Source organism: Ranitomeya imitator, chromosome 1 (genome assembly GCF_032444005.1).
Source record: "Ranitomeya imitator isolate aRanImi1 chromosome 1, aRanImi1.pri, whole genome shotgun sequence".
Lineage (NCBI taxonomy): Eukaryota > Metazoa > Chordata > Amphibia > Anura > Dendrobatidae > Ranitomeya > Ranitomeya imitator.
This window is the reverse complement of record NC_091282.1, coordinates 333,980,278-334,006,488: the sequence shown is the minus strand read 5'-3', so window position 1 is coordinate 334,006,488 and position 26,211 is coordinate 333,980,278. Positions and strand designations below refer to the sequence as shown.

At 45.8% G+C, this 26,211-nt stretch overlaps 1 protein-coding gene across 1 annotated transcript in view; it reads right to left on the bottom strand.

The window, feature by feature from the left end:
* TRPV4 (transient receptor potential cation channel subfamily V member 4) overlaps positions 1-26,211 on the bottom strand; it is a 191,240-nt gene that overhangs the window by 8,023 nt on the left and 157,006 nt on the right. Inside the window, exon 15 of the mRNA XM_069759365.1 lies at positions 10,372-10,493. Within this exon, the coding sequence (XP_069615466.1) occupies positions 10,372-10,493 (122 nt within the window). The remainder of the gene's footprint in view (positions 1-10,371; positions 10,494-26,211) is intronic.

Genomic DNA, 26,211 nt, shown 5'->3' with positions numbered 1-26,211 from the left:
GTAGGGTGGGGCTGAGCCATGGAGCGCTTTGTGGATGAGGGTAGTAGCTTTGTACTGGATTCTTGAGTGGATGGGTAACCAGTGTAATGACTGGCACAAGGTAGAGGCATCGGTGTAACGGTTGGTGAGGAAAATGGTCCTGGCTGCAGCATTCAGGACAGATTGGAGTGGGGAGAGTTTGGTAAGAGGGAGGCCGATTAGTAGAGAGTTACAGTAGTCCAGACGAGAATGAATAAGTGAAACAGTAAGAGTTTTTGCAGAGTCGAAAGTAAGAAAAGGGCGAATTCTAGAAATGTTTTTGAGATGCAGATAAGAGCGAGCCAGTGATCGGATGTGGGGGGTGAATGAAAGCTCGGAATCAAGTATGACTCCAAGGCAGCGGGCATGTTGCTTTGGAGTGGAACCGCACACGGAGATGGCAATGTCAGGCATCATACAAAGAGAGCAATCACTGGAGAAAAATATCATGGTCAGAAGAATAGAAAGAACAATGCGAAGAGGAAGACCAGCAACAAAATGGTCTGATAATATCAAGACAAAGGCATAAAGGTGGAGAAGACCCTGGTTAACTTATCTAAGCTTACACCAGATTGATCCTCCTAAACAGCGTTCATCCATCAAGTCGCCAGGGCTTTTTACGGTAAAATGAATGGTGTGCTCAAAACTACAGTTTGTCCCGCAAAAATCAAGCAATTATACAGTTTAAGGAAAAAAAAGAAGAAAGTTCTTAATCTTGGAAAGTGGAAAAAGCAAAAGTACTAAAATGAAAGGTGTATCTGTGGCAGGAAGCAGTATCATATATATATATATATATATATATATATACATATATATATATATATACAGTTAAGTCCATATATATTTGGACAGAGACAACATCTTCATCTTTCTAATTTTGGTTATAGACATTACCACAAAACAATTCAGATGCAGCTGAAGTTCAGACTTTCAGCCTCCATTTGAGGGTATCCACATTAAAATTGGATGAAGGGTTTAGGAGTTTCAGCTCCTTATCATATGCCACCCTGTTTTTAAAGGGACCAAAAGTAATTGGACAATTGACTCCAAGGTTATTTCATGGACAGGTGTGGGCAATCCCTTCGTTATGTCATTCTCAATTAAGTAGATAAAAGGTCTGGAGTTGATTTGAGGTGTGGCGCTTGCATTTGGAAGGTTTTGCTGTGAAGTTAACATGCGGTCAAAGGAGCTCTCCATGCAGGTGAAACAAGCCATCCTTAAGCTGCGAAAACAGAAAAAGAAACATCCGAGAAATTGCTACAATATTAGGAGTGGCAAAATCTGCAGTTTGGTACATCCTGAGAAAGAAAGAAAGCACTGGTGAACTCATCAATGCAAAAAGACCTGGGCACCCACGGAAGACAACAGTGGTGGATGATCGCAGAATAATCTCCATGGTGAAGAGAAACCCCTAAACAACACTCTCCAGGAGGTAGGCGTATCAATATCCAAATCTACCATAAAGAGAAGACTGCATGAAAGTAAATACAGAGGGTTCACTGCATGGTGCAAGCCACTCATAAGCATCAACAATAAAAAGGCTAGACTGGACTTTGCTAAAAAACATCTAAAAAAAGCCAGCACAGTTCTGGAAGAACATTCTTTGGACAGATGAAACCAAGATCAACCTCTACCAGAATGATGGAAAGAGAAAAGTATGGCGAAGGCGTGGTACAGCTCATGATCTAAAGCACACCACATCATCTGTAAAACACGGCGAAGACAGGGTGATGGCTTGGGCATGCATGGCTGCCAGTGGCACTGGGTCACTAGTATTTATTGATGATGTGATACAGGACAGAAGCAGCTGAATGAATTCTGAGGTATTCAGAGCCATACTGTGTGCTCAGATTCAGCCAAATGCAGCCAAACTGATTGGTCGTCGTTTCATACTACAGATGGACAATGACCCAAAACATAAAGCCAAAGCAACCCAGGAGTTTATTAACCCCTTAAGCCCCGAGGGTGGTTTGCACGTTAATGACCGGGCCAATTTTTACAATTCTGACCACTGTCCCTTTATGAGGTTATAACTCTGGAACGCTTCAACGGATCTTGGCGATTCTGACATTGTTTTCTCGTGACATATTGTACTTCATTTTAGTAGTAACATTTATTCGATATAACTTGCGTTTATTTGTGAAAAAAACGGAAATTTGGCGAAAATTTAGAAAGTTTCGCAATTTTCCAACTTTAAATTTTTATGCCCTTAAATCACAGAGATATCTCACGCAAAATACTTAATAAGTAACATTTCCCACATGTCTACTTTACATCAGCACAATTTTGGAACCAAAATTTTTTTTTGTTAGGGAGTTATAAGGGTTAAAAGTTGACCAGCAATTTCTCATTTTTACAACACCATTTTTTTTTAGGGACCACATCTCATTTGATGTCATTTTGAGGGGTCTATATGATAGAAAATACCCAAGTGTGAGACCATTCTAAAAACTGCACCCCTCAAGGTGCTCAAAACCACATTCAAGAAGTTTATTAACCCTTCAGGGGTTTCACAGGAATTTTTGGAATGTTTAAATAAGAATGAATATTTAACTTTTTTTCACACAAAATTTATTTCAGCTCCAATTTGTTTTATTTTACCAAGGGTAACAGGATAAAATGGATGCCAAACATTGTTGTACAATCTGTACTGAGTACGCTGATAGCCCATATGTGGGAGTAAACCACTGTTTGGGCGCATGGCAGAGCTCGGAAGGGAAGGAGCGCCATTTGACTTTTAAATGCAAAATTGACAGGAATTGAGATGGGACACCATGTTGCGTTTGGAGAGCCACTGATGTGCCTAAACATTGAAACCCCCCCACAAGTGACACCATTTTGGAAAGTAGACACCCTAAGGAACTTATCTAGATGTGTGGTGACCACTTTGACCCACCAATTGCTTCACAGAAGTTTATAATGCAGAGCCGTAAAAATAAAAAATCATATTTTTTCACAAAAATGATCTTTTCGCCCCCAATTTTTTATTTTCCCAAGAGTAAGAGAAGAAATTGGACCTCAAAAATTGTTGGCCAATTTGTCCTGAGTACGCTGATACCCCATATATGGGTGTAAACCATTGTTTGGGCGTATGGCAGAGCTCGGAAGGGAAGGAGCGCCATTTGACTTTTCAATGCAAAATTGACTGGAATTGAGATGGGACGCCATGTTGCGTTTGGAGAGCCCCTGATGTGCCTAAACATTGGAACCCCTCACAAGTGACACCATTTTGAAAAGTAGACCCCTTAAGGAACTTATCTAGATGTGTGGTGAGCACTTTGACCCAACAAGTGCTTCACAGAAGTTTATAATGCAGAGCCGTAAAAATAAAAAATCTTATTTTTTCACAAAAATGATCTTTTCGCCCCCAATTTTTTATTTTCCCAAGGGTAAGAGAAGAAATTAGACCACAAAAGTTGTTGTGCAATTTGTCCTGAGTGCGACGATACCCCATATGTGGGGGTAAACCACTTTTTGGGTGCATAGCAGAGCTCGGAAGGGAAGGAGCGCCATTTGACTTTTCAATGCAAAATTGACTGGAATTAAGTTGGGACGCCATGTTGGTTTGGAGAGCCCCTGATGTGCCTAAACATTAAAACCCCCCACAAGTGACACCATTTTGGAAACTAGACCCCATAAGGAACTTATCTAGATGTGTTTTGAGAGCTTTGAACCCCCAAATGTTTCACTACAGTTTATAACGCAGAGCCGTTAAAATAATTTTTTTTTTTTTTTCGCAAAAATTATTTTTTAGCCCCCAGTTTTGTATTTTCACAAGGGTAACATAATAAATTGGACCCCAAAAGTTGTTGTCCAATTTGTCCTGAGTACGCTGATACCCCATATGTGGGGGGGAACCACTGTTTGGGCGCATGGCAGAGCTCGGAAGGGAAGGAGCGCCATTTGGAATGCAGACTTAGATGGATTGGTCTGCAGGAGTCACGTTGCATTTGCAGAGCCCCTGATGTACCCAAACAGTACAAACCCCCCACAAGTGACCCCATATTAGAAACTAGACCTCCCAAGGAACTTATCTAGATGTGTTGTGAGAACTTTGAACCCCCAAGTGTTTCACTACAGTTTATAACGCAGAGCCGTGAAAATAAAAATTCTTTTTTTTTTTCACAAAAATGATTTTTTAGCCCCCAGCTTTGTATTTTTACAAGGGTAACAGAATAAATTGGACCCCAAAAGTTGTTGTTCAATTTGTCCTGAGTACGCTGATACCCCGTATGTGGGGGGGAACCACTGTTTGGGCGCATGGCAGAGCTCGGAAGGGAAGGAGCGCCATTTGGAATGCAGACTTAGATGGATTGGTCTGCAGGCGTCACGTTGCATTTGCAGAGCCCCTGATGTACCCAAACAGTAGAAACCACCCACAAGTGACCCCATATTGAAACTAGACCTCCCATGGAACTTATCTAGATGTGTTGTGAAAACTTTGAACCCCCAAGTGTTTCACTACAGTTTACAACGCAGAGCCGTGAAAATAAAAAATCCTTTTTTTTCCCACAAAAATGATTTTTAGCCCCCCAAATTTTTATTTTCCCAAGGATAACAAGAGAACTTGGACCCAAAAAGTTGTTGTCCAATTTGTCTCGAGTACGATGATACCCCATATGTTGGGGTAAACCCCTGTTTGGGCGCACGGGAGAGCTCGGAAGTGAAGGAGCACTGTTTTACTTTTTCAATGCAGAATTGGCTGGAATTGAGATCGGACGCCATGTCGCGTTTGGAGAGCCCCTGATGTGTCTAAACAGTGGAAACCCCCAATTATAACTGAAACCCTAATCCAAACGCACCCCTAACCCTAATCCCAACTGTAACCCTAACCACACACCTAACCCTGACACACCCCTAATTCTAATCCCAACCCTAATCCCAACCGTAAATGTAATACAAACCCTAACCCTAACCCTAGCCCTAACCCTAGCCCTAACCCTAACCCTAATGGGAAAATGGAAATAAATACATTTTTTTTAATTTTATTATTTTTCCCTAAGGCTAGGTTCACATTGCATTAGGGAAATCCGTTTAGCACTAGCGGATTGCGCTAACGCAATGTCTTTTTAGGTGTCGTGTTTAGTGGTCGCGTTAACGTCCCCGCTCTGGAAGATCGGGGATCGGACCTCGGGCGCGCCGCGGACGCTGCAAGCAGCGTCTGAGGCGCGCCACAAAAGAACGGCACCTTGCTAGCGCGAGCCGAAAATGGCACGCTCTAGCGATGCGCTACACCCGAAAATCACATTGCTGTCAATGGTTGTGCTAACGGACCCGTTGCACGGCGTTAATTGTGACATTTTCGCCGTGCAACGCTGTCCGTTAGCGTTAACCCATTAACGCAATGTGAACCTAGCCTAACTAAGGGGGTGATGAAGGGGGGTTTGATTTACTTTTATAGCGAGTTTTTTATATCGGATTTTTATGATTGGCAGCCGTCACACACTAAAAGACGCTTTTTATAGCAAAAAAGTTTTTGCGTCTCCACATTTTGAGATCTATAATTTTTCCATATTTTGGTCCACAGAGTCATGTGAGGTCTTGTTTTTTGCGGGACGAGTTGACGTTTTTATCGGTTATATTTTCGGACATGTGACAGTTTTTGATCGCTTTTTATTCCGATTTTTTGTGAGGCAGAATGACCAAAAACCAGCTATTCATGAATTTCTTTTGGGGGAGGCGTTTATACCGTTCCGCGTTTGGTAAAATTGATGAAGCAGTTTTATTCTTCGGGTCAGTACGATTACAGCGATACCTCATTTATATCATTTTTTTAATGTTTTGGCGCTTTTATACGATAAAAGCTATTTTATAGAAAAAATAATTATTTTGGCATCGCTTTATTCTCAGGACTATAACTTTTTTATTTTTTTGGTTATGATGCTATATGGCGGCTTGTTTTTTGCGGGACAAGATGACGTTTTCAGAGGTACCATGGTTATTTATATCCGTCTTTTTGATCGCGTGTTATTCCACTTTTTGTTCAGCGTTATGATAATAAAGCGTTGTTTTTTGGCTCGTTCTTTTTTTTTTTTTCTTACGGTGTTCACTGAAGGGGTTAACTAGTGGGCCAGTTTTATAGGTCGGGTCGTTACGGACGCGGCGATACTAAATATGTGTACTTTTATTGTTTTTTTTGTTTTTTTTTATGTAAAGAAATGTATTTATGGGAATAATATTTTTTTTTTTCTGCTTTATTTAGGAATTTTTTTTTTATTTTTTTTTACAAGTGTGGAAATTTTTTTTTTTACTTTTTCACTTTGTCCCAGGGGGGGACATCACAGATCACCGATCTGACAGTGTGCACAGCACTCTGTTAGATCGGTGATCTGACATACAGCCGGGCAGGATTAGAGCTGCAGCTGCAGCCTGATCCTGACCCGGAAGTGCTCCCTGCAGGACCCGGATGCAGCCCGGCGGCCATTTTGGATCCGGGGACTGCAGGGAGAAGACGCTCGGTACACGGTGAGCACATCACCGTGTACCGATCGTCTCAGGGAAGCCCGCAGGGAGCCCCCTCCCTGCGCGATGCTTCCCTGCACCGCCGGCACACCGCGATCATCTTTGATCGCGGTGTGCCGGGGGTTAATGTGCCGGGAGCAGTCCGTGACCGCTCCTGGCACATAGTGCCGGATGTCAGCTGCGATAGGCAGCTGACACCCGGCCGCGATCGGCCGCGCTCCCCCCGTGAGCGCGGCCGATCGCATATGACGTACTATCCCGTCCATGGGAATTAAGTCCCAGGTCACCTGGACGGGATAGTACGTCATATGGGATTAAGGGGTTAAAGCAAAGAAGTGGAATATTCTTGAATGGCCAAGTCAGTCACCTGATCTCAACCCAATTGAGCATGCATTTCACTTGTTAAAGACTAAACTTCAGACAGAAAGGCCCACAAACATACAGCAACTGAAAACCACCACAGTGAAGGCCTGGCAGAGCAACACAAAGGAGGAAACACAGCGTCTGGTGATGTCCATGAGTTCAAGACTTCAGACAGTCATTGTCAACAAAGGGTTTTCAACCAAGTACTAAAAATGAACATTTTATTTAAAATTATTTAATCTGTCCAATTACTTTTGGTCCCTTTAAAAACAGGGTGGCACATGTTAAAGGAGCTTAAACTCCTAAATCCTTCATCCAATTTTAATGTGAAACCCTCAAATGAAAGCTGGAAGTCTGAACTTCAACTGCATCTGAATTGTTTTGTTTAAAATTCATTGTGATGATGTCTATAACCAAAATTAGAAACATTTTATATCTGTCCAAATATATATGGACTTAACTGTATATATATATATATATATATATATATATATATATATATATAGTGTTTGGACACACCTTCTTATTTAAAGATTTTTCTGTATTTTCATGACTATTAAAATTGCACATTCACTCTGAAGGCATCAAAACTATGAATTAACACATGTGGAATTATATACTTAACAAAAAATGTGAAACAACTGAAATTATGTCTTATATTCTATGTTCTTCAAAGTAGCCACCTTTTGCTTTGATGACTGCTTTGCACACTCTTGGCATTCTCTTGATGAGCTTCAAGAGGTAGTCACTGGGAATGGTCTTCCAACAATCTTGAAGAAGTTCCCAGAGATGCTTAGCACTTGTTGGCCCTTTTGCCTTCACTCTGCAGTCCAGCTCACCCCAAACCATCTCGATTGGGTTCAGGTCTGGTGACTGTGGAGGCCAGGTCATCTGGCGCAGCACCCCATTACTATCCTTCTTGGTCAAATAGCCCTCACACAGCCTGGAGGTGTGTTTGGGGTCATTGTTCTATTGAAAAATAAATGATGGTCCAACTAAATGCAAACCGGATGGAATAGCATGCCGCTGCAAGATGCTGTGGTAGCCATGCTGGTTCAGTATGCCTTCAATTTTGAATAAATCCCCAACAGTGTCACCAGCAAAGCACCCCCACACCATCACACCTCCTCCTCCATGCTTCACGGTGGGAACCAGGCATGTAGAGTCCATCGGTTCACCTTTTCTGCGTCGCACAAAGACACGGTGGTTGGAACCAAAAATCTCAGATTTGGTCGATGATAGACCAATCAGCGAAGCAAATCCCGCGGCAATGTCGCTGATTGGTTGCGCCAGCTGGGCGCGAGCAATCAGTGAAGTGGGATTTAAATCCCACGTCAATGTCGCTGATTGTTCGCGACCAGCCGGCGCGACCAATCAGCGAAGCGGTGGGAACAGAGCATTGCGAGCTGCAGGAAAAGCTGCTGCGGAGGTGACGGAAGGTGAGAATATCACGATTTTTATTTTTTTAATTATTTTTAACATTATATCTTTTTACTATTGCTGCTGCACAGGCAGCATCAACAGTAAAAAGTTCGTCACATAGGGTTAGTAGCAGCGTTAACAGACTGCGTTACACCGCGTTATGCCGCGGTGTAACGCAGTTGGTTTAACGGACTGCTACAACGCTATGTGGGCAGTGGGCACTGACTGGGGGGTAGTATAGAGGGGGCACTGACTGCAGGAGAGAAGGGAGCGGCCGGACTGTGCCCGTCGCTCCCAAGAGAGCATTGCGGTCTCGCGAGACCGCTACGTCATCATCTCGCGAGACCGCAATGCATGGACCGGAGCGTCGCGAGGAGCGGGAAAGGCCTGGGCTGGATCCGGAAGGTGAGTGTAATAATTTTTTATTTTTTTAGCATTAGATCTGTTTACTATTGATGCTGCATAGATTATATATATATATGTGAGTGTATATATAAGTATATATATATATATATATATATATATATACACACACATACATATGTACACACATACAGTATTTATATTTTTCTAGTGATGTATCAAGTCAATATCAAACCTGTTTGATACATTGCACTACAATAGCATTGTGTAAAAGGAGACCTGTATACACAATTTCTACAAACATTTTCTAGAAAATACTACATTCAAATGTTAACCCCAGATGAAGCCATTGTCATGAACCCTACTTTCATGCTGAATTGCTCATCCATTAAACACTGTATATCAGGGGTGTCAAACTGCATTCCTCGAGGGCCGCAAACCATGCGTGTTTTCAAGATTTCCTTAGCTTTGCACAAGGTGCTGTAATCATTATGTGTGTAGGTGATTAAATTATCACCTGTGCAGTACAAGGAAATCCTGAAAACATGACCTGTTTGCAGCCCTTGAGGATTGCAGTTTGACACCTCTGCTGTATATGCATTAACAATCTGCTCATTTTAAAGCCAAGTTGTAATTTTGTCAGAGGATTGTTTGATGGATCATTTACCTCTAGGATCAAACCATGCTAATAGCAATAGAAGTAATCCATTAAGTGAATTCAAGTCATAATGCTAATAAAGGAATGACCTCACAAGCATGAATAGAGGGGAAGGAAAGTTATCAAAATCTCTGACCCTCTAAAAGTTAAAAATGTTGGAATGTATCTACACTAGTGTTGAGCGATACCGTCCGATACTTGAACGTATCGGTATCGGATAGTATCGGCCGATACCCGAAAAATATCGGATATCGCCGATACCGATATCCGATACCAATACAAGTCAATGGGACATCAAGTATCGGAAGGTATTCTCATGGTTCCCAGGGTCTGAAGGAGAGGAAACTCTCCTTCAGGCCCTGGGATCCATAGGGATGTGTAAAATAAAGAATTAAAATAAAAAATATTGATATATTTACCTCTCCGGCGGCCCCTGAACTCAGCGCGGGTAACCGGCAGGCTTTGTTGTTCAAAATCAGCGCTTTTAGGACCTGAGAATCACGTCCCGGCTTCTGATTGGTCGCGGGCCGCCCATGTGACCGCCACGCGACCAATCACAAGCCGCGACGTCACCGCAAGCTATTAACGCGCTCATTTTTAAAAATGAGCGCGTTAATGGCTTTCAAAGACGTAGCGGCTTGTGATTGGTCGCGGCCACGCGACCAATCACAAGCCGCGACGTCACCGCAAGCTATTAACGCGCTCAAAAATGAGCGCGTTAATAGCTTGCGGTGACGTCGCGGCTTGTGATTGGTCGCGTGGCGGTCACATGGGCGGCCCGCGACCAATCAGAAGCCGGGACGTGATTCTCAGGTCCTAAAAGCGCTGATTTTGAACAACGAAGCCTGCCGGTTACCCGCGCTGAGTCCAGGGGCCGCCGGAGAGGTAAATATATCAATATTTTTTATTTTAATTCTTTATTTTACACATCTCTATGTATCCGATACCGATACCCGATACCACAAAAGTATCGGATCTCGGTATCGGAATTCCGATACCGCAAGTATCGGCCGATACCCGATACTTGCGGTATCGGAATGCTCAACACTAATCTACACACATTATGCAATGCTGAAAATGCCTACCTCTCCGAAGACGTCCCACAGTTTGTGAAAAACCATAATATTGATAAGTATCGTTCTTCCCAGGGTCCTCATTAATGATGCCAAGATTCTGATTCCAATGAGACCAATTCACTTCATCCACCCTAAAATAAATACAACATATGAAGTTTACTAACACGTGCCTGTAACATGCTCGTACCATGTAGACCATGTCCCTGTACGGTCAGACACAGCCATTTCACCGTACATAGCAGGGACACATTTATAAGTATATGGACATTTTTATTAAACACATCCGATTGTGGAAATTATTATTCCAAGAGGTATTGATTAAAATGAACTTAAAAATTAACTTTGTTAGTGGGAAAACCCCTTCAAGGATTCTTATTAATGTGGGGAGTGCAATATTTGTCATTTTATGGGTTCCAACACAGTTTTTAACCCCTTCATGACCGGGGGATTTTTCGTTTTTCCGTGTTCGTTTTTCGCTCCCCTCCTTCCCAGAGCCATAACTTTTTTATTTTTCCGTCAATTTGGCCATGTGAGGGCTTATTTTTTGCGGGACGAGTTGTACTTTTGAACGACATCATTGGTTTTAGCATGTCGTGTACTAGAAAACGGGAAAAAAATTCCAAGTGCGGTGAAATTGCAAAAAAAGTGCAATCCCACATTGGTTTTTTGTTTGGCTTTTTTGCTAGGTTCACTAAATGCTAAAACTGACCTGCCATTATGATTCTCCAGGTCATTACGAGTTCATAGACACCAAACATGACTAGGTTATTTTTTATCTAAGTGGTGAAAAAAAACTCCAAACTTTGCTAAAAAAAAAAAATTGCGCCATTTTCCGATACTCGTAGCGTCTCCATTTTTCATCATCTGGGGTCGGTTGAGGGCTTATTTTTTGCGTGCCGAGATGACGTTTTTAATGATAGCATTTTGGTGCAGATACGTTCTTTTGATCGCCCGTTATTGCATTTTAATGCAATGTCGCGGCGACCAAAAAAACGTAATTCTGGCGTTTCGAGTTTTTTTCCCGCTACGCTGTTTAGCGATCAGGTTAATACTTTTTTTAATTGATAGATCGGGCGATTCTGAGCGCGGCGATACCAAATATGCGTAGATTTGATATTTTTTTTATTGATTTATTTTGATTGGGGCGAAAGGGGGGTGATTTAAACTTTTATGTTTTTTTTTATTTTTTTCACATTTTTTTAAACTTTTTTTTTTAACTTTTTCCATGCTTCAATAGCCTCCATGAGAGGCTAGAAGCAGGCATAGCACGATCGGCTCTGCTACATAGCAGCGATCTGCTGATCGCTGCTATGTAGCAGAATTGCACGTGTGCTGTGAGCGCCGACCACAGGGTGGCGCTCACAGCGACGGGCAATCAGTAACCATAGAGGTCTCAAGGACCTCTATGGTTACCATTCACAAGCATCGCCGACCCCCGATCATGTGACGGGGTCGGCGATGACGTCATTTCCGGCCGCCCGGCCGGAAGCGGTAGTTAAATGCCGCTGTCTGCGTTTGACAGCGGCATTTAACTAGTTAATAGGTGCGGGCAGATCGCGATTCTGCCCGCGCCTATTACGGGCACATGTCAGCTGTTCAAAACAGCTGACATGTCCCGGCTTTGGTGCGGGCTCACCGCGGAGCCCTGCATGAAAGCAGGGGAGTCGGCATCGGACGGTATAGTACGTCCGATGCCGGTAAGGGGTTAATGATCTAACTACATAAAAACAATAAATCCTTCAGGATTCTATCAATTACAAAACTCAATGTCATTTATGTTTTGGTATGCCTCTGTTCCAAGGTCTATGTGAGGCAGACTTCTCAAGAATTGCAAAGGCGCATACAACAACACGTCTCTAATATTAATTTAGCCAAACAAGATCACGCTAAGGCCATGTGCACACATCAGGATTCTTTGCAGAAATTTCCTGAACTAAACCGGACTTTTTCTGCAGGAAATCTGCATGGTTTTTTTTGCGTTTTTTGTGCGGATTTTTCGCGTTTTTTTCCGGGGCTTCCCAATGCATTAAATAGCGGGAAATCCACTAAAAATCCGCAAAATTAATGAACATGCTGCATTTTTTACCGCGCTGCGGAAAAAAACGCAACATGTGCACATAAATTGCGGATTGCATTCTATTAACAGGATGCTTAATGGATGCATTTTTTTCATGGTTTTATCGCGTTTTTATAGCAAAACAACGCAGAAAAATCAATATTGTGTGCACACAGCCTAAAAGGTAAAACCTTATCCACTGTAGCTTCTGATTTTTAACATTTTCACACTGTTAAAGGGAACCTGTCAGCAGCATTGTGCACAGTAGCCTACAGACAGTATCAGGTCGGCGCTTTAATACTGATTAAAATGATATCTTGGTTGATGAAATCCGTCTTGTGGCTGTTGTTTAATCTTTATTTTCAGTTTTGAGTTACTGATATGCTCGGGTTCGGTTCGGCCTGTGGAGGGTCATGCAATGCTCCCTGCACTTTAACCACCAAAATGCTGTGATTGAATGAGATCACAGCATTCCGGTAGCCGGCAGAGGGCTGACAACCCCTCTGCCTTTGGATCGGAGACCATGTGGGTTTCAATCATTGTCATGGTGACCCAGTGTCATCATGACGATGACGTCGGTTCACCAGAGCTAGGAAACTTGCTGATCATGCGCAGTGCATAATCAGTAACTTTCCCTGTCAGTGCAGAGCTTTCAATTTCTATAGCATGGGAATGCTGCTGCATTCCCATGTTGTAGAAGCGATCATAATGCAAAAAATGAATGTCCCATAGTGGGGCTAAGTAAAAAAAAAAGTTAAACTTTTTTAAATAATTGTAATAATATATTAAAAAAAAATCAAAAATATAAAAATCAAAAGATATTGCATCTACAGCATAAATAAATGTTTTAAAGAAATAAGCAATAAAAGTACACGCTTGGTATCGCCGCGTCTGCAATGATCTGACCTATAAAATGGTCCCACTAGGTTAAGCCCTTTAGTGAACACCATAAAACAATTATTAAAAACAAGGCAAAAACAATACTTTATCATCAAAACATGATAAAAACCATGGATATAAATAAACATCGTACCACTGAAGGCATCATCTTGTCCTGCAAAAAAACAAGCCACCATATATCTCTATCAGTGAAAAAATAAAAAAGTTATAGTTCTCAGAATAAAGTGATGCAAAAATAATTCTTTTGTCTACATAATAGTTTTTATTGTGTAAAAGCGCCAAAACATAAAAGAACAATATCAAATTTATCACACATGAAACCATCCCCCACCCCCCCCAAAAAAAAGAAATAATTGCTGGTTTATGTTCATTTTGCAGTTGCGCTCCTTGCCTTCTGAGTTTTGCACTATGCCTGTGCCTGAGAAATATTTCCTGATTTCATGTAGGATATTAGCGCACTCAGGACAATATGGACCTCAGATTGCTGTAAAAAAAATTCCTATGAGCCCTTACAAAAATTAAAAACTTAGGGCTAAAACAACATTTTAGCAGTAAGAATATAATTTATCCTTTCTTCACCGCTCAGTGGTATAAAATTCTGTGATATGATCACTGCACCACTAGATGAATTCATTGGGGAGTGTAGTTTGTAAAATGAGTTCACAAATGGGGGTTTCTGTTGTTCTGGCACCTCAGAAGCTCTGCCAATGTGACATGGCACCATCAAACCATCCCAGCAAAATCTGAACTCCAATATGGCGCCTCTTCCCTTCTGAGCTTTGCACTGTGCCGCAAAAGTAGTATTCCCTTACATACGGGGTATTGGCATACTCAGGAGAAATTGCACAACTAACTGTATGGTGCAATTTTTCCTGTTATGAAAATGCAAAATTTGGAGTCAAAATAACAATTTTGTGGGGAAAATATAATTTTTTTTTATTTTCGCGGCTCAACGTTATAAACTTCTGTGAAGCACCTGGGGGTTCAAGGTGCTCACCATGCATCAAAATTCATTTCTTGACAGATCTAGTTTCCAAAATGGAGTCACTTGTGGGGAGTTTCCACTGTTTAGGCACATCAGGGGCTCTCCAAATGGGATATGACATCCGATAATGATTCCAGAAAATTTTACATTCAAAAAGTCAAATGACGCTCCTTCACTTTCAAGCCATGCCATGCACCCAAACAGTAGTTTTCTCCTTCATATTGGGTATTCACATACTAAGAGGACATTGCACAACAAATTGTATGGCACAATTTCTCATGTTACCCTTATGAAAATGTAATATTTTGTGCTAAAACCATATTTGTGGGGAAAATTTGTTTTTTTGTATATTTTTACAGCTCAACGTTATAAACTTCTGTGAAGCACCTGAGGGTTCATTGTGCTCACCACACATCTAGATCGGTTCCCTGAGGGGCCTAGTTTCCAAAATGGTGTCACTTGAGGGGGATTTTCATTGTTTTGGAACATCAGGGGCTCTCCAAACACGACATGGCATCCGCCAATTGTTCCAGCAAATATTGCATTCAAAAAGTCAAATGGCGCTCCTTCCCTTCAGAGCTCTGCCGTGCACCAAAATAGTAGTTTTCACACTAAACGATATCGCTAGCGATCCGTGACGTTGCAGCGTCCTGGCTAGCGATATCGTTCAGTTTGACACGCAGCAGCGATCAGAATCCTGCTGTGATGTCGTTGGTCGGGGCTAGAAGGCCAGAACTTTATTTGGTCGCTGGCTCTCCCACTGACATCGCTGAATCAGCGTGTGTGATGCCGATTCAGCGATGTCTTCGCTGGTAACCAGGGTAAACATCGGGTTACTAAGCGCAGGGCTGCGCTTAGTAACCCGATGTTTACCCTGGTTAACATCCTAAAAGTAAAAAAAAAAAACGCTTCATACTTACCTTCCGCTGTCTGTCCTCCGGCGCTGTGCTTTCCTGCACTCACTGTGAGCACAGCGGCCGGAAAGCAGAGCGGTGACGTCACCGCTCTGCTTTCCGGCCGCTGTGCTCGCAGCCAGTGCAGAGAAGCACAGCGCCGGGGACAGACAGCGGAAGGTAAGTATGAAGCGTTTGTTTTTTTTACTTTCAGGATGGTAACCAAGGTAAACATCGGGTTACTAAGCGCGGCCCTGCGCTTAGTAACCCGATGTTTATCCTGGTTACCGGCATCGTTGGTCGCTGGAGAGCGGTCTGTGTGACTGCTCTCCAGCGACCAAACAGCGACGCTGCAGCGATCCGGATCGTTGTCTGGATCGCTGCAGCGTCGTTTAGTGTGAAGGTACCTTAACTCTTTCCTCAGCTCAAAATGAAATTAAGAAATGTCAATTAACAGGAACAATGGAGGTCAAGATAAGGTCTGGAAGACCAAGCAAAATTTTAGTGAGAGCTGCTTGTAGGATTGCTAGAGAGATATATCAAAACCCCCACTTGACTGCAAAAGACCTTCAGAAAGATTTAGCATACTCTGGAGTTGTAGTACATAGTTTTATTGTTCAGAGACACCTGCACAAATATGGCCTTCATGGTAGAGTCATCAGAAAAAAACATTCTGTGTCCTCACCATAGGAAGTATGCATCAAATTTATGCCAAAGAACATCTAAATAAGCCTGATGCATTTTGAAAACAAGTTCTGTGTACCAATGAGATTAAATAGAACTCTTTTCCCACAGTAATCAAAAGGTATGTGTGAAGAAAAAGGGCACAGAATTTCAGGAAAAGAACATCTGAACAACCATTAAGCTGTGTTGCTGCCAATGGCACTGGGAACATTTCTTGGGTAGTGGGAAAAATGGATTCAGTGAAATTTCAACAAATTCTTGATGCAAACAGAATGCCATCTGTAAAAAAGCTGAAGTTGAAAACAGGATGGTTTCTAGAAATGGATAATGATCCTAAACACACGTCAAAATCCACAATAGACTACATCAAAATGAGCAAGCTCAAGGTTTCGCAATGGCCCTCACAGTCATCTGATCTGATCATCATTGAAAATCTGTGGTTAGACTTCAAAAAGAGAAGTGCTGGAAGAATTTTTCAACGCAGGATGGAAGAAAGTTTGTAATCAGAGAACGTGCTCAGATAAGGTCTTTGGCGTGCTCGAAAAATATGTTTGAGTCCCTGCTGCTGCATGTCTTATGGCTGTTCGACAGCTGCAACACATGCAGGGATTGCTTGTTTGTTCAGCAATCCCTGCATGTGTTGAGGCTGTCAAACAGTCACAAGACATGCAGCTGCGGGTCTCGAACATATTTTTCGAGCACGCAGAAGACACTCGGTTAGCACCCAAATATTCTCAATTAAAACCTTATCAGATGGAAATCCCTCAAAAAGAATTGAAAGACTCTTGGCTGGTTACAAAAAGTGCTTACAAGCTGTGAAACTTGCAAACAGGAGTGCTACTAGGTACTAACCATGCAGGGTGCCCAAAATTCTGCATTGGCCTTTTTTTTTATTTTCGCTATTTTTAAAATGTAAAAGATGCCTAAAATACATAGGAAATGTGTCATCTTTAACTTTAGGCCGTTTTGAGATCATTTCATCTTCAACTTGCTTAACTGTTCACAGTAATAGTAATTTTGACCAAAGGTGCCCAAACTTTTATATGCCCCTGTAATCCATATATTTACATTTTTATTATTCTTGTTGGTATTAACTTCATACTTACAAGTATCATGATGTTCTCTATTTTTGGCGTATGCACTAATATCACTTTTATGCACATGCATGTATCTTGTCTTTTTTTCTTTATTTTTTCTTTTTCAAATTGCCAGTGTTCTTCATGACATCTCCTTCCTGTCATGCATCCCCAATAGTGTTGAGCATTCCGATACCGCAAGTATCGGGTATCAGCCGATACTTGCGGTATCGGAATTCCGATACCGAATTCCAATACTTCCCGCGTATCGGATACCGGAATCGGAAGTTCCCATAATTCAAACTGAATGCAGCAGCCTATGAGGAATGAATGGAAGTGTGGGCACATCCTGTTTAGCATGGTGGGCATGTAAGTACTGGCAAGGCTGTGATTGGCTGCTGAAATGATGTCACTCTGCACTATAAAAAACGCTGCCGCCATTTTGCGCTCACTCTGCTGTGATTTCAGTTAAGGACAGGACGCTGTGTTCTAACTGAGGGCCAATTGAGATAGCTAATTGCTTTATTTTGCTTTTCCAAGGCTAATTTAGCAAACGCTGTGTTCACTGTTCAGTTCACCTTGCTCTTGCCTTGCAGCGCTGTTTTAACAGCGTTCTGCAAGGTCTCAGTGTGTGTGTGTGTGCAGCTCACTCTGTAGTCTGTGTGCAGCCATAGACCAGGTGGTATTCAGCTCAGGGGGGGTTCACACTGCCTCACACAGTTCTATCCATTGTCCTTTTTTGCTCATAGTGCAGCCTGCTGCACATTTTTTCTAAAATTTCCTATTCGTGTCTTTCCACCCGTCTCCAGCCAAATAGTGGAAAAACACTAGATAGGATAACCTAGAGGAGGGTTTTTGGGCCTTGCAGCGCCGTTTACGGCTGTCTGCACGGTCTCCGTGTGAGCGCAGCTCGCCCTGTAGTCTGTGTGCAGCCACAGCCCGTTGTATTCAGCTCAGGGTTTGTCACTGCCTCATACCGTTCAATAACTTTTCATTTTTTTTCAACTAGTGCAGCCTGTTGGAAATTTTGTAAACAATTTCCTATTAGTGTCTTTCCACCCGTCTCCAGAAAAATAGTAGAAAAACACTAGATAGGATAACCTAGAGGAAGGTTTTTGGGCCTTGCAGCGCCGTTTACGGCTGTCTGCACGGTCTCCGTGTGAGTTAAACTCGCTCTGTAGCCCGATCTGCACAAAAAAAAAAAAAGTAAAGTTCACCAAACACCACTTAACACTTGTGTAGGCCACATTTTATCAATAATAAAGTCTAGTCCACACTTTACAACATTAGTGTTTCTTACACCTGTTAGGAGGAGCATTTCAGGAATAAGCACACTAAGGCCTTAGTACTTTTCTGCTTATCTTTATCTGTCAACCAAGATGAAGAGGGCAGGGAGTAAGGGTCGTGGGCGTGGGCGTGGAGCTGGGAGAGGAGCAGGGAGAGGACGTGGTGATTCTGTGCCTGCTGCGGGCACCGGTGACTCACCATCACCCAGTTTCAGCAGGTAACAGTCCTTCATGCGCAGCTTTGTCGGAGAGCGCCGTGCACCGCTGCTGCGTGAAGATCAAATTGAAGCCGTTGTCGGATGGATGGCAGCTAACGCATCGACTTCAATTAGTGCCACATCCTCTCAGGCACAGACCACTGGAGAGCAGCCATCTGTCTCTTCACCACCTGCCAAATTGGCCAGGCAGTCAGAGAGGCCAGGACAGGAGCAGTCTCAACTTCTGTTCTCTGAATCTCTTGGCTTGGAAACAGGGGGCCGGCCAAGCAGTATTGGAGAAATGGAAGAAGAGGCAGTGTGCAGTGATGCCCAACAGCTTTGTCTCTCTGACTCTGAAGAGGCGGGTGGGTCAGTGCCTGCGGTGACCACAGCGCAGTACGCATCTGATGATGAAACTCAGGTGCCGCTTTCTGGTGCGTACTGTGCTGCCGAGACTACCCAGGAGGAGCAGTTGGTGGCAGAGGGTAGTGGAGATGATGAGGTCCTTGACCCATCGTGGCGTGAGGAACAGGAAGGTGGTGGGAGCAGCTCAGAGGAAGAGATTCCCCTAACGGGCCAAAGAGGGAGAGGGAGGGGGAAGACTGCGGAGCCTGTAGCCTCCACTTTGGCACCAGTTAGGAGCCTGTCTCTTTCAAAAGCCAAAAAGGGCGCTCCCAAGACTTGCAGTGCCTGGTCCTTTTTTGACACAGTTGCAGATGACATTTGTTTTGTCAAATGCAAGCTGTGTCATCAGAAAGTAAAAAGAGGTAAAAGTGTCAGCAACCTCAATACCACAAATATGTGGAAACATGTGCGGACCAGGCACGCGATGGAGTTCCAAAAACACACTGAAGACCTAGGCCAACCAACAGCGGCAGCTACCACCTCTTCAGCTTGTGTTGCTTCTTCCTCCAGCTCACGCACAGCTGGTTCGGCTTCCTCCTTGGATCGCCATGGAAGAACCTCTGGCACTGTTGTCCAGAGACCTAGTGTAATTCCACCCACAGCACCACGTTCCCAGTCATCCTCACACTCCCAGCCTAGTCTACAGCCATCGGTAGTACAGGCATGGGAGAAAAGGCGGGCATTCTCGGCAAACCACCCCCGAGCACAGGCTCTGAATGCAGGCATTGCCAAACTTCTGTCCCTGGAAATGCTCTCATTCAGGCTGGTGGAGACTGACAGCTTCCGTGACTTGATGGCATTGGCAGTCCCACAGTACCTGGTGCCCAGCCGCTTTTACTTCAGCAGGCAAGCTGTCCCTGCCCTGCACAAGCATGTGGAGGGACAAATAAAACATGCGCTACTGAACGCCGTCAGTAGCAAGGTCCACCTTACCACCGATGCGTGTTCTCTGAATCTCTTGGCTTGTAAACAGGGGTCCGGCCAAGCAGTATTGGAGAAATGGAAGAAGAGGCAGTGTGCAGTGATGCCCAACAGCTTTGTCTCTCTGACTCTGAAGAGGCGGGTGGGTCAGTGCCTGCGGTGACCACAGCGCAGTACGCATCTGATGATGAAACTCAGGTGCCGCTTTCTGGTGCGTACTGTGCTGCCGAGACTACCCAGGAGGAGCAGTTGGTGGCAGAGGGTAGTGGAGATGATGAGGTCCTTGACCCATCGTGGCGTGAGGAACAGGAAGGTGGTGGGAGCAGCTCAGAGGAAGAGATTCCCCTAACGGGCCAAAGAGGGAGAGGGAGGGGGAAGACTGCGGAGCCTGTAGCCTCCACTTTGGCACCAGTTAGGAGCCTGTCTCTTTCAAAAGCCAAAAAGGGCGCTCCCAAGACTTGCAGTGCCTGGTCCTTTTTTGACACAGTTGCAGATGACATTTGTTTTGTCAAATGCAAGCTGTGTCATCAGAAAGTAAAAAGAGGTAAAAGTGTCAGCAACCTCAATACCACAAATATGTGGAAACATGTGCGGACCAGGCACGCGATGGAGTTCCAAAAACACACTGAAGACCTAGGCCAACCAACAGCGGCAGCTACCACCTCTTCAGCTCGTGTTGCTTCTTCCTCCTGCTCACGCACAGCTGGTTCGGCTTCCTCCTTGGATCGCCATGGAAGAACCTCTGGCACTGTTGTCCAGAGACCTAGTGTAATTCCACCCACAGCACCACGTTCCCAGTCATCCTCACACTCCCAGCCTAGTCTACAGCCATCGGTAGTACAGGCATGGGAGAAAAGGCGGGCATTCTCGGCAAACCACCCCCGAGCACAGGCTCTGAATGCAGGCATTGCCAAACTTCTGTCCCTGGAAATGCTCTCATTCAGGCTGGTGGAGACTGACAGCTTCCGTGACTTGATGGCATTGGCAGTCCCACAGTACCTGGTGCCCAGCCGCTTTTACTTCAGCAGGCAAGCTGTCCCTGCCCTGCACAAGCATGTGGAGGGACAAATAAAACATGCGCTACTGAACGCCGTCAGTAGCAAGGTCCACCTTACCACCGATGCGTGGACCAGTCAACATGGACAGGGGCGATACCTTTCCGTCACTGCCCATTGGGTTAATGTTGTTGAGCCGGGTACAGACCGTGCGAGTGGCGCAGGACGTGTCCTGCCCACTCCAAGGATTGCAGGAATCCAGTCTGTACGCATTGACTCCTCCTCTTACACCAGTTCCTCAGATTCCTCGCTGCAGGATCCGTCACAGTCCACCTCCACATGGACCCGTGAACGTTTACCTGTTACGACTGACATGAGCACAGCCGTGGCCAAACATCAGCAGGCCGTCTTGAAATTAGTTTCCCTGGGGAATCGAAGCCACACAGCGCAGGAGCTCTGGAATGCCCTAAAGCAGGAGAGCGATGTGTGGTTTGTGCCAGCGAATCTCCAGCCAGGCATGGTAGTGTGTGACAATGGCCGAAATCTGGTGGCAGCTTTAGGCCTTGGCAACCTCACTCACATCCCATGTCTGGCACATGTGCTCAATTTGGTTGTGTAGAGTTTTCTGAGGGACTATCCGGATCTTGATGCACTTCTGCACAAGGCCCGCCTAGAGTGTGCTCACTTGCGGCGTTCCAGCTTGGCAAGATCCCGCATTGCTGCTCTGCAGCGTCGGTTTCGCCTTCCTGAACATCGCATCATATGTGACCTACCTACCAGGTGGAATTCCACGTTACATATGTTGGAGCGGTTGTGTGAGCAGCAGCAAGCAGTAATGGAGTACCAGCTGCACCAGGCGCAAAAAAGTCGCAGTCAGCGCCGCTCAGACTTCACAACCACAGAGTGGGCCACTATGAAGGACGTCTGCCAGGTTTTGCGTCCATTTGATTATTCCACGCGGATGGCAAGTGCAGATGATGCACTAGTCAGCATGACTGTCCCCCTTATCTGCTTGCTTCAAGAAACCCTGCAAGGGATAAGGGATGATGTGGAAGAGGTGGAGGATGAGGAGTCACCTTTTCCATCAGGTTCTGGACAGTCAGCGCCACGTGGTTCCTCACAAAGGGGTCGGCAGGGGACCCTTTGTGAGGAGGATGAGGAGGAGTCAATGGACGAGGAAGAGCTACGTCCAGAGGAGGGAGTTCCACCATTGTCCAGTGGTCAGTGTGTACAGCGAGGGTGGGATGATGAAGAGCGGGCAGAGATCATGTCTCAAGCAGGGGACAGCGTTTCTGGGCCAGTTGGCAGTCTGCAGCACATGGTCGAGTTCATGTTGCAGTGCCTGAGAGACGACCGCCGCATCGACCACATTCTCAACGTGCCTGATTATTGGGTGTACGCCCTCCTCGATCCTCGCTACCGTGACAATGTCCAAAACCTCATCCCGGTGTTGACACGGGAGCGTAAAATGCGGGAGTACCACGACACACTGGTGAATTCCATCATCTTCTCCAGTCCAACTGAGAGGAGTGCTGCTAGTGCTTTACAAAGCAGCTCAGTGCGTCGAAGCAGTGGAGGAGGAGGCTCTGAACAAAGAGGGAGCAGAAGCAGTGCCTCTGCCCAAGGCAAGCCAAGTATGGCACAACTGTGGAAAACTTTTGCGTGCCCGCCCCAAATGTCTACACCATCACCGGCGGCTCCAGTCAGCAGGAGGCAACGGTTCCGTCAGATGGTGACAGACTACATGGCTTGCCCTCTTAGTGTACTCCCAGACGGCTCTTCCCCGTTCAAGTTTTGGGTCTCTAAGCTGGATACATGGCCAGAGCTAAGCCAGTATGCATTGGAGGTGCTGGCTTGCCCTGCGGCTAGTGTCTTATCGGAACATGTCTTTAGTGCCGCAGGTGGTGTACTAACAGACCGTCGCATGCGACTATCCTCCGATAACGTTGACCGGCTTACTTTCCTGAAAATGAACCAGGCCTGGATCTCGCAGGAATTTGCCACTCTTCTGCCTGATTAAGTAATTGGGTGTCATCCAGGTCTCCTGATGTGTTCATCTTTCTACCACCTGAACTGCTATCCCTGGGCTCCAACACCGCCAGTTGCGGCTCAGAAGTGCAGGCTGCACAGTCTAAACATACGACCCAGTGTTATTGGGTTTCAGTAACGTCAGCTGATCCCCAGCTGTGTAGCCGGCAATGTGTCCTGCGACCGCCACGCTGGCACAACAACCTAAATGTAAGGGAACCTGTCCCTCCCCCCCCCTCGGCGTTTGTTACTGAAAGAGCCATCTTGTGCAGCAGCAATGTTGCACAAGGAAAAGGTAGCTCTTTTATTTTAGCTCCTTGCACACGCAGAACTTAACACTTATAAAATGTGTTCACTGATACCGTTAAACCGTCCCGGAGCTGGGACTTTCCTTCATAATGTGACGCAGCACAGCCGTCATTCCTACCCCCTTGGTGCCATGCGCTGCCTCCTCAGCGTTGTTTTAAGCTGTCATGGAGCCTGCGCTGTTCTGTTATCCCTTGGCCATGGCCAGTTTGTGCTGCCTGTCTTCTGACATAATTTGTTGTCAGGATGGCTGCGCCTGTGCGCCTGCGCTGCCCGAGAACCCGCCTCGCAGTGTCTTCTGATTGAATCACACTGCGAGCCTGGGATCCATGGGCATGCGCAGTGCATATCTTCACCTCGGGCTCTCGCCCATCTCCCTCCGCCTTCTTTTGTGCGCCGTCAGCTGATCCCTAATAGCATGCCACGGCCGTGACGCCGCACAGTCTGAAGAAGAGGGAAGGAGGGGAGTGAGAGTCGAGGATATGCACTGTGCATGTCCATGGATCCAAGGCCCGCAGTGGGATTACAATAGACGACACTGCGAGGTGAGATCTGGAGCAGCGTGGACGCACAGGCACTGACAGCCTGACACCAAATTATGTCAGAAGACAGGCAGCGCAAATTGGGTATGGCCAAGTGATAACAGAACAGCGCAGGCTCCGTGACAGCTTAAAACAACGCTGAGGAGGCAGCGCACGGCACCAAGGGGATAGGAATGACAGCTGTGCTGCGTCCCATTACGAAGGAAATTCCCACCTCCGGGACGGTTTTACGGTATAAGGGGACACATTTTTAGTGTTTACTTCTGTGTTTGCAAGGAGCATAATTAAAAGAGCAACCTTTTCCTTTTGCATCCTTAGTGCTGCACAAGATGGCTCTTTCAGCTACAAACGTCTTGGGGGGGGGGGTTAAAGGTTCCCTTTCAACTTGCTCCAATCAGGCTTCGGCCTACACTCTATTCCTCTGCTCCTCCTGCTGTCCCTGGGCTCTAACACCGCCAGTTGGTGCCTGGAAGTGCTGTCTGCACAGTCAACAGTCACTCCTCTGTTATTGGGGTTCAGAAACGTCAGCTGATCCCCAGCTGTGTGTGCGGCAATACCTCCAATCTGCTCCTCCTGCTGTCCCTGGGCTCTAACACCGCCAGTTGGTGCCTGGAAGTGCTGTCTGCACAGTCAACAGTCGCTCCTCTGTTATTGGGGTTCAGTAAAGTCAGCTGATCCCCAGCTGTGTATCCGGCAACGTGTCATGCGACCGCCACGCTGGCACAACTAAAATTTAAGGGGACCTGTCCTTTCCCCCCCCCCCAGGCGTTTGTTACTGAAAGAGCCACCTTGTGCAGCACTAATACTGCACAAGGAAAAGGTCGCTCTTGAAATTATGCTCCTTGCAAACGCTGAACTACACACTCATGTAATGTGTCCCCTCACACCGTCCAACCGTCCCGGAGGTGGGACTTTCCTTTGTAATGTGACACAGCACAGCCGTCATTGCTATCCCCTTGGCACCGTGCGCTGCCTCCTTAGCATTGTTTGATTCCGTCATGGACCCTGCGCTGTTATGTTATCCCTTGGCCATGCACAGTTTGCGCTGCCCGTCCTCTGACATCATTTGTTGTCGTCCTGGCTGCGCCTGTGCATCCACGCTGCCCGAAATCCCACCTCGCAGTGTCGTCTAATGTGATCCCACAGTGGGCCTGGTATCCATGGCCATGCGCAGTGCATATACTAGCCTCTCACTCCCCTTCTTCACGCTTCTTCAGACTAGGCGGCGTCAGCTGATCCCTAATAGCATGCCACGGCCGTGACGCCGCACAGTCTGAAGAAGCAGGAAGGAGGTGAGTGAGAGGCGATGATATGCACTGCGCATGCCCATGGATCCCTGGCCCGCAGTGGGATTACATTAGATGACACTGCGAGGTTGGATCTCGGGCAGCTTGGACGCACAGGCACTGCCAGCCTGACACCTAAATGATGTCAGAAGACGGGCACCGCTAACTGTGCATGGCCAAGGGATAACATTACAGCGTGGGCTCCGTGACAGAACCAAACAACGTTGAGGAGGTGGCGCACGGCACCAAGGGGGTTGGAATGACGGCTGTGCTGTGTCACATTACAAAGGAAAGTCCCACTTCCGGGACGGTTTGACGGTGTGAGGGGACACATTATATGAGTGTGTACTTCAGCGTTTGCAAGGAGCATAATTTTAGGAGCCACCATTTTCCATGTGCAGTATTACTGCTGTACAAGATGGCTCTTTCAGCAACAAATGCCTGGGGGGGGTTAAAGGTTCCCTTTCAACTTGCTCCACTGCAGGCTTCGGCCTACACTCTGCTCCTCTTTGATTCCCTGGGTTTCAACACTGACAGTTGCCACCTGGAAGTGTTGTCTACACAGAAAAAACACTAGCTGATGTGTCAGTGGGGTTCAGCACCGCCAGCTGTTCCCCTGCTGTGTAGTCGGCAACGTGTCCAGCACAAGCCACGCTGGCACAGCAGAACAAAAGCTGCCACCAGTGCAGGCTTCGGCCTACACTCTGCTCCTCTCCTCCTCCTGCTGCCCCTGGGCTCAAACACCGCCAGTTTTTGCCCGGACATGCTAGCTGCACAGAGAAAAACACCAGTCAATGTGTCAGTGGGGTTCAGCACCGCCAGCTGTTCCCCTGCTGTGTAGCTGGCAACGTGTCCTGCAAACGCCATGCAGGCACCTGAACTGAAATTAAAGGGAACCTGGCCCCACCCCCCCAGGTGTTTCTATGTATAACAGCCACCTAGTACAGCAGTACTGCTGCATTTGTACAAGGTGGCTGATTTTTTCTCCTTGCCCACGTTGAATTAAACACATAAAATATGTGTCTCATTACAGACCATTACAATGTCCCTGAGATGTGACTTTCCTTTTTAATCACACGCACCACCCCCCTTGGTAGCGCTGCCCATCTTCTGACATCATTGGTTGGCTGCCTGTGCCTGTGCGTCTGCCCTGCCCGACACAACCCCCCTCGTTGTCTCATATTTTGGCTGCAAGGGTGTGATTGATGGGCATGTGCAGTGCATATGTTCGCCTGTCTTAACTCATCTCCTTCCGCCTTCTTCAGACTGTGCTGCTCCATGGCCGTGGT